The sequence below is a fragment of the Glycine max genome, chromosome 9 (assembly GCF_000004515.6).
Source record: "Glycine max cultivar Williams 82 chromosome 9, Glycine_max_v4.0, whole genome shotgun sequence".
NCBI classification, from domain to species: Eukaryota; Viridiplantae; Streptophyta; class Magnoliopsida; order Fabales; family Fabaceae; genus Glycine; species Glycine max.
In genome coordinates, this window is record NC_038245.2 from 326,282 (window position 1) to 339,362 (window position 13,081).

The following is a 13,081-nucleotide window of genomic DNA, read 5'->3' on the forward strand; positions in this document are numbered from 1 at the left end:
AGAAGATTTGGGAACCTTGAAGCTTCAAAGCCTTTGTGCCAAATCTCAAATGAGTCTTATTCTACCTTCTGACTCGTCGTTTGTGATTTGGGCACGTGACATAAAAGAGAATCACAAGATGGCACGTGGTGGAGGGATGTCACGATTAGGCATAGTTAACTACAAAATAAGTGTCTTTGTTAGCATGGTAGTGATACATAACATATCTATTGACTATTGCCATCTCATTTTCCATATCATTTGACATGTGTTAGCACTACATCATTCACAATATCATGTCATTGCCACATTAATAAAAAAAAATTAAATATTTAAGAAAAGATTGACCAAGGAATCAAAATCATATCATTAACTAAGATGTTGAGAGACTAAATTCACACAATAAGAATTTTGGGGACCAAAGTCACTCTAGTATGATACATAGAAAAACAAAACTCAGATTATGTCATTCTGCCATGCAAATAGAGAAAATATAGCCTGGAGTACTATTTACTAGTCAATAGGCGCTGTGGCTAATTTTCGTTGCCCTAAAGACTTTTTTTTATTATTTTAGTTGTCCAAGTTATTTTTTATTGGAAAGTTAGATATTAATTCTTTCTAAAGTATCTAATTATTAAGACGTCGATCTCTAAAAATAGATTTTTTTTTCATAGATTTGAAAATTAACTCGCTAATTATACCAGGGGATATGATTATCTGTCTAGTGTCTACTATATTATAGTACAAGAATTTGCTGCGGCAAGACTAACGTTGCAAGAAACAAAGTGCGTGTAAAAGCAGAAAATAAATAAAAAAATAACTCGAACTTACAACTAATACTTTAGTTTAAAAGCAGAACAAAAAAAAAAGTATTCATAAAAATAGAACACAAAACACACTAGCTAGCTGGTTTTTGATTTTGATTTCTATACAAATTAAAGTAGAATGGTGATTATTTGAGAGTTGGTTTGGTTAAATAACATGGAGATTTGGTCTAAAGTTGAGATTGAAAAGCACAAAGCAGATACCAAAGGGTGCATTTTATAATTTCTACCATACTGTTGGGTCGGGGGAGATTGGGACCCTATTGATCCGCATGTTCCCATTTAACAAACACAGACGCCATTTCTGGCTACTTTTCTTCTCCAGCTCCAAGGACTGCCTCTATTGTTTTTTTTTGGGGCCATTGATTGATATTAACTTTTAAGTTAGAGGTAATAGTAGGGTAATTAAAATTCTCTTTATAAAGTGACAATCTCATGTTACAAATAAAATTCACCTAAACACTTTAGCTATGACCAAGCACTGATGAGTTAAAAGGCTGCCTCCATTTGCAAATTATTATGTAAAAGCCTAAGGAGACCCAATGATCGATTCACACAAATCTGAATTCTCTTTTTGCTTTTACCTTATTTCAATTTTGTGCAGATTTACTCAAGAGTATTATTATTTGATCTTTAGCCTGAGACCCAAATCATATAGAATTCACGTGCTATAGTGGGTGAGTCAGGTAGCTAAGGGATGCAATAGCATGAGCATGAGCATGATGCATCTATCCTAAAGTGCATCTTTCATGTCCGACTTTAAAACTGTTCTGCTAATATGAATTCAGCTTTATCAGCCTTTTGTTTTTGTAAGTGAAAAAAAATCTTATTTTTTAATTTAATTTCTGTGTAATGGGGAGAGAGAAAGAGAGACAAAAAGCAAAGGAATCCATTCTTAGCTTGTACTAGCTCTACGACATTCTATCAAAACATGTTTGAATGCTTTTCTTTCTTTCTTTTATTTTTGTTGGGTGGGGGATCAGGTCTATAACATAGGAATGAAGGACGCAGTAAGAGGATCAAATCAAAGAAAGGTTGTAGGGGTGGTATTTCCAACTTGTATAATATCCCTGCTTTTTAGGAGATCTAGGAAGCTTCCTTTTTTGGCTATATATATTTCTTTACTCCAATTGTTTTTACTTGCAACCAGCTGTAGTGTAGAGTCTTTAGACTCTATTTCATTCATGGCTAAGCTTTAGAAAAAAGAAAGAAAGAATGTTAATTAAAAGATTAATGTCTAATTTCGCTCATCAATTATGTAATAACCCTGATGCTCATGCAGATCCTTTGGGTATGATTTGGTTGTGAGTAGACTTGGGTTGTCTTGGGTTTGGGCCTTACAACGTGTGGGGCCTACTATGGCCACTCATATGTGTACACAATCAGTCCATCTTGTTATTAGTCGATATGCATCCTTCCTTTTACAAAGCCCTAATTAACTTCTCCATATCCATGGTTTTACTCCGTCATTATCCACAGTTGATAAATATTGTAGGTCTTCAAAAAATATCCTCAGATAATTAACTTCATGGAAATCTCGAGTATCTTGACCTCCTCCGTTAACTCCAACAACATTGCATCAAATTCGGGGAGTTTTACTGTTAATAACAATCTTACAAACTTCACTAGTATTGTTTCTAATAAAGGATAAGTAGTTTATACCAACAATTGATAATTCAGATTCAACCCTTTCTGCCTTTCCTTGTCTCTCTTCCCTCTTTATCTGTTTATACCGTTTTTTTCTTTTGAAAGAAATTGTTTATACCATTAGTAACATGTTTTTTAATATTTCATTTAATAAAACTTACATATAATACATTTAAAAGTATAAAAAAAATTAAAAGTTTTTTCTGGTGCCATTTTATATAAATATTTAAATTTAAAACATCTTTATTTTTTATTAAATAAAAGAGTATTTTAGATAAAATAATTTTAAATAATAATAATAATAATAATAATAATAATAATATAGGTATAGCAATAAGTACTTATTAAAATAAACCTCTTTTTATCTTCAATTTTTTTCTTAATCTTTGACCAATATTTTCATAAATAAAAAATAAATTAGGAAACTACGCTTCGTAATAAAGGTGATTTATTAACTATTATAAAAATGATATACTCCTTTACTTTCCACTTTTTTTAAGATGTCTTTGCCCCTGAACTTAAACATAAATTTGTGGATGAATTCACTTGAGGAAACAGTTGAGGGTGTAAATCAAATTTTAAAATCTTTTTTTTTTGTGTGTGTGTGTCTGCTGTAACCACACCCACTACTCTTCACTTTATTTTAATTTTTTTATATAATATCTTGTCTCCCCCTACACTTCCATTTTATATAGAGTTAAAAAAAATATAAAGAGGCAAAGAGAGTGCCTCTCTTTCCCTTAGTGAATAATGAAGTCTTTTTCAAAGTGACAATTTTAAAATTTAGATTATGTTTGGGTCAGTTCTTATTTAAAGAAAAAAAAACTTAAAAGCTATTTAAAATTTAAATTTTAGTATAAGAACTTTAAACATACAGTAAAAGTTATTTCAATTTTTTTAAAAAGCTACAGTCATTTTTTATATAAAAATAAGCTTCTTTTAAAATCTAATTTCCTCCAAGTGTGTTTGATCCAAAATTTCCTTTTAAAGAAAAAAAAAGGATCAAACATTATCTAAAGTATATTAAAGATAAAATTCGTCTAAATCACAACTTTCCTGTATTACCTATCACTTTTGGATAAACATTTGTGCTTACATGCCATAAAAGAAAATGAATTTAAAAACTTTCTCAAGAGATGCAAGTTTTGCTTTGATAATCCCTTTTTTTATTATTATTGATAAGAATCAAACACAATACTAATACAACACTCACACACCCTGATTAATCAATTAAGAGACACTCTTAATGCATAGAAAATATATCCCACAAAAGAAATCTTAAATATTTTTAAAATATTAAATGCATATATTTTCAATGTCTTTCATACTAAGTAATTGAAATTGTTGTTCATTTTATTTAGGAGCATTTAATATTTTCCTTTACGCCGTGGTCAATTTTCTTACATGGGAACGGTTAAATTTTTCAATTAATTCGTTCATTGCATGTAAGACACTTTTGCACATAAAGAAAGAAACTAATGCATTGTATATCTACTTAAATTTGAGTACTTGAGTGATGATAAGTATGATTTTAATTAAAATAACACATAATATATATATATATATATATATATATATATATATATATATATATATATATATATATATATATATATATATGCTGTTATTTAATCATGAATTCTTATGTGTATATAGTAAAATTATTCTTTTATTATAATTGTTTTAAAAATTAGATCTAGAATAATTTTTAATTGGTTTGCAGTACTGTAAAAATGTTTACAGTATATTACAATTAAACTTTGAATTAAATGATTTTTTAAATAACTTATAAATTGAGAAACCAAAATAATTCATAAATTGAATTCTCTGTAAAAAAAAAAAAAAACTTCCATACAAAACTACTTTCAAATAGGCACAAAGAATTATTTTTCATAGGTGTCACTGTTTCTCCAAGAAATCTTACATGGCGAAATTCTTAATATTGGAGAGCAAGTATGAACTATGAACTAGCCGAATTTGATTTTTTTTTTATAAAAAAAATGGTATTAAAACTATGGAGGGAGAATTCACAGTTCCCTACCAAAGTGATGTTTTTCACAGAAATGAGCAAGAGACTTGACCAAATTTCTTTAGTAGTAAATGTACACAAAAAAGATTCAATGTTTCCACCTTTTTCTTGCCTCTCTTTTAACTTTAACCGTTACTACCATTAATGTTATATTATTTTTAATATTTTTAATATCTTTTTCTTTACTACCATTAATGACTTATTAATTTTTAAATATCTTATTTAATGAAGCTTAATATAATTTACTAAAATATAAAAAAAGTATTTAAAGAATGCATTGTTTTGGTCTTCAAACAAAGAATTTAAGTTTCATATACTGTGAATGTGAATAAATTAATTAAAAAACATTCTAAGATTTTTCAAATGATAATTATCATAAAAATTAAAAAAAATGCAATACATGATGTTTTATTACTGAATGACAATATATAAATCTTTTATTGTGTCAATACAATATAATTAAATTAAAAAAATATATTATTCATTAGCATTATATACAATGACAGACAGGTTTGACGAGAGGTTGAATACCCAGGTTCTTACAGGAATTAAGGTTTAAGTGTCTGCTTAAAAAGATGACTATGTTTATGTTTATTATCTAGTGTTCAACAACCTCTGAAATAAGATTTTTCTCGAACCTTAAAAAAAAAATTGTTCTCATAATACATGTGGAAAGCAAAAATATTATATGAAGAGAGAGAGAGAGAGACCGTGTCAGTTACATATACAATCAATTATAAAGTTCTAGTTGCCTAACCGTTAATTTCTTTCAAACAACAGGTGTCTGAGTTATTGGTCTCTATTCTCTCTCACGTTCAATTCCAATTAAAACTTGATTTCATTGAAGGTGCAGTTCAGTTCACTGATATCATATTACAAATATATATAATATAATATTACTTGGTCAAATGCTAACGCCTTCATCTTTTTTGCATCACCAACTTCTAGACACTATCTTTCTTGCCTATAAGAAGTTCACCAACCTCTTTTTTTTGCACTTTGATCGGTGAGAACTTCTTTCTTCTTTGACTTGAATCAGACTTTTTGCTCTAATTCTAAGATCTTATGGCTCTCAAGGATTGTTCCATCTGGGGTTGTGCCAACAAAGCTCCTCAATTGGGCTTTGCAACCTTCCAGCCTTCTAGTTCTAGGCCGAGTGTGAATTTAAAACATGGTCTTGAGAAATTCTGCAAGTGGGAATGTTGTTGTTTGCGTGTTTTGAGTCCAAGAGCTTTGACTCCAATTGAAGATGAGAAGCACGTTGTCGCTGGGGTTGATGAGTCTTCATTAAATGATGACGTCGTCGAGGTTCAGCTAAGTGAGTTAGAAGGGCCTCACAAGGATGTTAATCTGCTTACTAGTGAGTTATACATGTCTCAGATTTAACATTTCCATGGTTTTTGGTATTTGGAGAATTTTTTAGTTTTTTTTTTATTGCTATGTGATTATCGAGTTTATACTTATAACAATCTTGCGTATCTGATATCTCATAATGATATTTTGCTTATTAACTATTCTATCACGAATTAGGCCTTTTGCGGTATGGTTTTTTAATGCATGCCTTTTGTTGTTACAATTTGTAGTTCAAGGATTTGAGTATTTAAACTGGCAAGGCGAATCGTATTTAGTCACATAGATACGGGCGCTAGCTACTTTATTCTTGTTAGGGTTTGTGATTGCACTCATACACACTCCTTGTTATATATGCTTTCTGTTGTTGAATTTGGTTTTTCTTTAAGAGCTGGATGTACTTTGCTACCGTCGATGTGTTTAGTCGAAATTATGTGGAAAACGATGAAGACATGCCATGTGCATTCTCTCTCACACACACACTTGACTGAGCTTCTCTATTTGTTTTTTACCCTTCCCTTTTTCAAATAGTTGGAAATGGATACTGCCATAATAGAAAATGTTGGTGAACGATGTCATTAATTATGTTTGTGGTGCACCAAAGATAAAAAAAAAAAAAAAACAAAAATGAGATTAAGGCAATGGAGAATAGGGTATTCTAAAATGTGTACATGGGGCACTAGTGTTTCTTCTTGTTTAACCATGTATATGGAATCTTGTCCTTTGTGATCCATGTGAAATGGTGAACACAGGTAACACACCATCTAAAATGTTGACTCAGAATGATGGCAAGGATTATATAATCCTAGCTTTTCGTTAGTATATGAATTTTGTCACAGCAACATATATTCAGTTGATTGATCCTAGCTTGTGCCCACTCAAGAAATAAATTTAAGTTGCTCAGCTAAATATTAGACTTATGTTTCTTGTAATGAATCATTAAGCGTTTTAAGTTTAAAATTGATGGTTGTAATAAAGATCTGTACTCCATAGAGTTTTGTATATATATATCCTCCTTTTTAGAATACACTTCAAACTAGCTATAGATCCATGCTGAAATGCACACACATACACATGTGTGAGCATGTAAAAAAAGAAAGTTATATCATAATGGATGCAACCTTTATTGTTTGCTAGAGAGAAGTGATTTAATCTCATTTCCTTTTTCTTAATTTCTTTTGGCATGACTATACAACTTCTTTAATTGCAGAGCCATTAATGGCTAATGAATTTTCCTCAAGTGATGGTGGGGCAAAGTTGCGCGTTGCTTACAAGGTATGATGCATGATAGTTTCTTTAAAAAAAAAAGATTCACATAGCATCATTGTCTCTCCTAACTAGTGAATTACTTGATACAGGGCCTTCCAGGAGCATATACTGAGGATGCAGTTTTGAAAGCATATCCAAAATGTGAGACAGTGCCATGTGAAGACTTTGAGACTTCATTCAAGGTTGCATTGCTTGTTTCTTAATTAACATCTCTCTCTTTCTCCCCCCCCCCCCCCCCCCCCACACACACACATATATATATATATATATGATGCCTTGACTAAAATATTCTGTGATGATATATTTATAATATTCTTTTCTGCAAGCAGGCTGTCGAATCGTGGTTAGTGGATAAAGCTGTTCTACCAATCGAAAATTCTGTTGGTGGAAGCATCCACCGTAATTATGATTTACTTCTTGGACACAAGCTACACATTGTTGGGGAGGTGCAGTTGCTAATTAACCACTGCCTCTTAGGATTGGCTGGTGTGAGAAAAGAGGATCTCAAAGCTGTAATGAGTCATCCTCAGGTTAGCTATTAGATATATATATAATTCTTTTTTTCACACATGCTTAACATATGATGCCAGCAAAACCTCAATGTTAGTTTTTAGAAAAAATGAAGTGCATGTATGGCTTTGATTCAAAACTTTTTCTTCTTTCTAATTTCAAGCAGCATTTTCATCAATGTTATCCTTTTATTAATTTCTGACATTCTAACACTTCTTTTCTCTAGAATAATCATTACATTACTGCTACAACTTTCTAGTGGCATTACTTTTAGAATAATCTCATGATACAATAATCTTTCTTTTACTTTTCTAGAAAATTACATCAACGTTTAAAATTCACATTAGTACAAGTTATTGGATCATATAGTAGGTTTATTGCCACAGTTTTAATACTATCATAAGCACCTAATTAAATATTTGGGGAATCCTTCTTATAGTTGTCAGATCCAACTCAATCAAGTATTTCAATGACAGAATATATACCTCCTCTCTCAATCCTTACTCGTATTTACGACAATATGCCTTATCTCTTATTCCCTCACTATGTGCCTATCAATCCCTCACTAACGTGTACCTATCTTAGGTATGTTTAGAAAAATGTTGAGTTGAACATAACCCATATCTTTTTCAATCCACTAATATATTTGTTTCTCTATTAATTTGTTGTTTTCGAAATGCATGAACAGACGTTTGGAATCGTGCAAACGATAAACCAAAAATGCGCGTATAACCGTTGAGTATTTTCAACAGAAACGTTAGGGTATCTCAACATGTCATCTCTTGATGCTAAATAAAAAAATAAAAAAATGTCATCTCTTAATTGGATTTGTGATTGCATACATTTTTTATACAGCTAACTGTGTCATTATCATTAACATAACTGTTGATGACAAATACCTAGATATAACTTCCAAAATTCTTAAGATAATCTTCCTTCATGCAGGCTCTTGTTCAATGTAAGAAGATGCTAACTGATTTAGGTATTGCCAAGATTAGTGTAGATGATACTGCTGCAGCTGCTAAGGTATATTAAAAATATAAATTTCTTAAACTCCACTGAAAGCAAGCTTTGATTAGGTTGTAGAGTAGCAGCATTTCCTAATAATGATTAATTGGGATATTGTGAACAGGCAGTGCTCTTAAAGGGGAGAAAAGACATTGGAGCTATTGCAGGTTCAAGGGCAGCAAATATGTATGGCCTTGACGTTCTAGCTGAAGGAATCCAGGTAAGATTTCATTTACATGTTTTGGAAGACTCGGCTGCTACTACATTTTAGTCTTAGTGTATGGTTTTCTCTTATGGCAAAATGTCTTAATTTAAGCAATATGAGTTCATTGGAGTTGGGAGCTTATGCCTTCCAAAATATTGTTTTCCTTTCTTTGCTAGGATGGATGATGCAAATTTATAAGTTTCTCAATTTTTATGCCAATTTTAAAAATGAGCTATGATTATCATTCCTCATTTAGAAATGATCGAACAAGTCAGCATGCTTTTTTTACCCTAATCAATAAAGTTCTTGGAATTAATGACATTAACAATACAGTACATTGCTTCGGTATAACATTTAGACTGTAATGAGGGAAACATCATATCACATTTCCTATAATTTTTTTTCCGTCCCTCAGCTAGATACCTATAACATTCCCACCTTTCCTTTTTCATGCTGCTTTGGAAGCTAATATTGGTCTTAAAAGAGTGAAACATACGTATGAAAAGGAAGGCCTATACCTTGTCTGTGTCAATCAATATTTGTTACTTTATACTTTATACTTAGAGTTTTAGAAATGTCTTTGTATAGCAGTTATTACTTGAGTTTCAAGCATCTTTGCATTAAGAAAGACTGTAAAACTGGGTATGTACTTTTCTGAGATTTTAACATAAAAGAAAGTACAATAATGAAGGATGTCTGAGAATCTGACACATGCAGATACGTACGCATGGATATCCAAAGAGTGATTGAACTTCTTACTTCTCATTCTTTTACACCATTTTCAGCTTTTATCAGAAAACATGATTGTGTAACAAAAACAAAATAGAAAACATGACTATTATTGTTGGTTGTCTCAAGATTAAAGTTAAGCTGATTCATTTTCTTTTTTTGCTAGGATGACGACGTTAATATTACTCGTTTTCTGATACTCGCGAGGGATCCTAGAATTCCAGGAAATGACAGGCCCTATAAGGTATGAAAAAAAATATTATTTAATTATATATAATCTTCATGAATTTGCTGATGTATGCATGACTTCTCCCCAGACTAGCATTGTATTCAGCCTAGACGAAGGTCCAGGTGTTCTATTCAAAGCCCTAGGAGCATTTGCCTTAAGAAACATTAATCTGTCAAAGGTGTGCTACAATAATAATTAGAACTATTGAAATTTGAAGATAAAACTCATGTTTCATTGCTCTCATTTCTTTGGTGTGATTTCAGATAGAGAGCCGCCCCTTGAAACAGTCTCCCTTAAGGATTGTTGAAGATTTAATTGATGAGAGGGCTAAGTGAGTAATGGATATTTTGTTTCCCATTGGATATTTGTAATGGTATCAGTATGTAAACTATAAATTCACTATATACAATTAAATGTTCATATCTAGTAAAAAAAAATATTGGAGGGTTTAATGTAAAAATCACTTTAAAGTTTAAGCATTCAAGTTAATAGATTATCAAACATATTATAGTTTTACTCTAAAAAGCATATATCTAACTTTGTGGTTCAAAATTGGAAGGAAAAACTAGGGAAAGGGGTTTGGTACGGTTTTACTCTTTGGTATGCTCTAATGATTTTGGTATTCTATGTGGAAGTGTGTTGTGAATCTGACTTCAGGCATGATGTTTCTTGGTGACAGGTATTTTGAATATCTTTTTTATATTGACTTTGAAGCTTCAATGGCAGATCCGCAAGCCCAGTACGCTTTAGAAAATTTGCAGGTGAGCCCATCATATCAGAAAAAACATCTTATAAACTTTTTATCATCACTCTCCCATCTAAAATTCTATGATTACATGGTCAATGATGCTTTTCATGTTCTAATTAAATCTGGTTTTTGTTTATAATCAAACTAGTTTGCATTCTATAATATTGGATTGATGGGGGTGAGATTTCTTAATTTATTGATGATGTATAGAGTCCAATGTTGCATTGTTTCATACATTAGCATATCCCAAAACGTTGCTAGAAATGCAGCATGTTTTTCAATTTTGTTCCTTTGTTTGTATTTTTTTTCTTTTTATTTTTGGTGGCTGGCTGACTGGATAGGGAAAAACATCTCATTTAGACAAATATGCTCCACGAAATCCCACGCCAATTGCATGCTACATTCTTAAAATTATTGTTCTACATTTGTGCATGATACACTCTTTAAATTAAAAATTCCAACAGTCTTCACTGTGTGTTAAGCAAAATGTGTTATATATTTTTCATTTGCTGGCATTAAGCCTTTTTAGGACTTTTCAATGTAGTTGTCAAATACTAACTCAAATTGTTGGTTCTTTCCCCCTTCATTTCAGGAGTATACAAAATTTATTCGTGTTCTTGGTTGTTATCCGGTGGATAAAACAGATACATCAGATTGATCTTCAATCGTGAGGGAGATCAACTTGGGATGAATCTTCTCGTAAACTCAACATTTTTGTATTATCCAAAAATTATGTGTATGTTTTGAATTTTTTGTGAGCATTTTAAAAGTATGTTCGAAACTAAAATTAATTTGGAATCATACACCCAAAAGTATGTTTAAGTTTAAAATTTTGATTGAAAATTTAATTTTGGAGAAACAAAACTTAGGAAATTTTTACAATTTTTGTTAATTTAAACATGCATTAGTCAAACGTGATTTGCACAGTAAGGATGTCAGTTGTCTACAATTAGCACTTTCAAAATTAATATATAATGAATGTAATTGATTTGAAATAATTAAGTGAGTTCTTTTTATTTTTCTGCAGAATAAAATGGATTTTATATTTGGAATTCATAACTTTTTAAAAAAATATATATTTGTATTATAATTTGAAGATCTGAACCACTTACACTTATGACAGTTGTTGGTTTTTACTACCTTATTTAAATAGTCAATAGAAAGATCTTTTTAAAATAACAATATATCTCAAGAAATTAGAGACTATAATTTAAAAAAATGGATAAGCTATACAGAATATAAAGGATGAAGAAGAGCCGCAAAAATAATATATATATATATATATATATATATATATATATATATATATATATATATATATATATATATATATATATATATTACATTTTAATTTTATAATAAAAATATATCTTTCAACAATAATGTCTTGTGTATAATGTGTGTGAGACAAAATTCAAATGAGAAAGAATGCGAGAGAATGTAGAGCAATGAGAACATAATTTTTTTAATATTGATTCTCCCGAATAAATGTTTTCAATATTATTTTTTCATAAATAAAGATTAAATCATACATACCAAAAGAAAATGTCATCAGGATTTTGTGTAAATGAATATTTGTATAGGAAAGCATAAAGAATTAAATGATTTAAGCATTTTTTGGAAGATTTAAAATAAAATAAAATAATTTGGTAGAATATATTTTAATTCATTTTAGCTATTTTTTTCTTAATTTATCAACACGAGATAAAATAATATAAATAAATTTGAAAATTTCAAATTTACCTAAAAATTTCTAGTTTCCAAATAACGTAATAAAAAAATTATTTTATGCCTATGTAAATCATTCAATTCAAATGAGTCGGTTTGTTTCAACTTAAAAACATATTTTAAAAATAATATTTAAAAAATAATTTCTTACAAAAAGCAAAAAAAAAAACTTTTTTAAAAAAATAGACAAAAAATTTCTTACTATATCAAAAAAAAAAAACTTAAAGAAACACATCTAATATATCAAATTATTTTATTTTCTTTATCAGATATTAAACCACAACCTTTTTTTATTAACTAGTAGTTTAATATCCAATTATAAAAAAGGTAGTTTAATAGACATTATGCATGGTGTAATAACTATTATACTTTGCAAAGAATTTTTAAGATGAAATATGCATAGTATTCATAATTTTTTTTATAAATAACATTAACTAAATACATATAGCAAAGAATTAATGACCTATATTTTTTTTTCTCTGATGAGTATTTTGCTTTATACATAAGTCTGTTCGAGACACTGGAAGAGAAATTCATATAACAGTTCGTCACCATATGGGTGATAACACAAATAAAATGAGTGGAAAAAAAAATAAACATCCATAAAAAATCCGGTATTTTGGAGAATTATTAATTTAAATACTTAAGAGTTTTAGCGTGTTGAATTAAGTAGATTTAGGATGGAGAAATCTCGAAATAAAATTCAATAAGCAAAACCCTACCAAGAATGCCTGCTTTTCCAATTTAATCCCGTTGATTCATATAAATATAATTCAACAGTGAATTAAAAAGTTGTGAATCATTCTATTTAGTCTTCTTTTTTTTT

General features: G+C 29.8%; 1 protein-coding gene across 1 annotated transcript; it reads left to right on the forward strand.

The window, feature by feature from the left end:
- Nucleotides 1-5,490: 5,490 nt before the first annotated feature.
- LOC100798449 (arogenate dehydratase/prephenate dehydratase 1, chloroplastic) lies at nt 5,491-11,360 on the forward strand. The gene is made up of 10 exons (XM_041005274.1): nt 5,491-5,839; nt 7,040-7,104; nt 7,188-7,280; nt 7,428-7,628; nt 8,554-8,634; nt 8,741-8,836; nt 9,717-9,794; nt 9,868-9,957; nt 10,043-10,110; nt 10,459-11,360. Exons 1-10 carry the CDS (start codon nt 5,545-5,547, stop codon nt 10,664-10,666), a joined length of 1,275 nt encoding a protein of 424 aa, XP_040861208.1. The 5' UTR covers nt 5,491-5,544; the 3' UTR covers nt 10,667-11,360.
- The last annotated feature ends 1,721 nt before the right edge of the window (nt 11,361-13,081 follow it).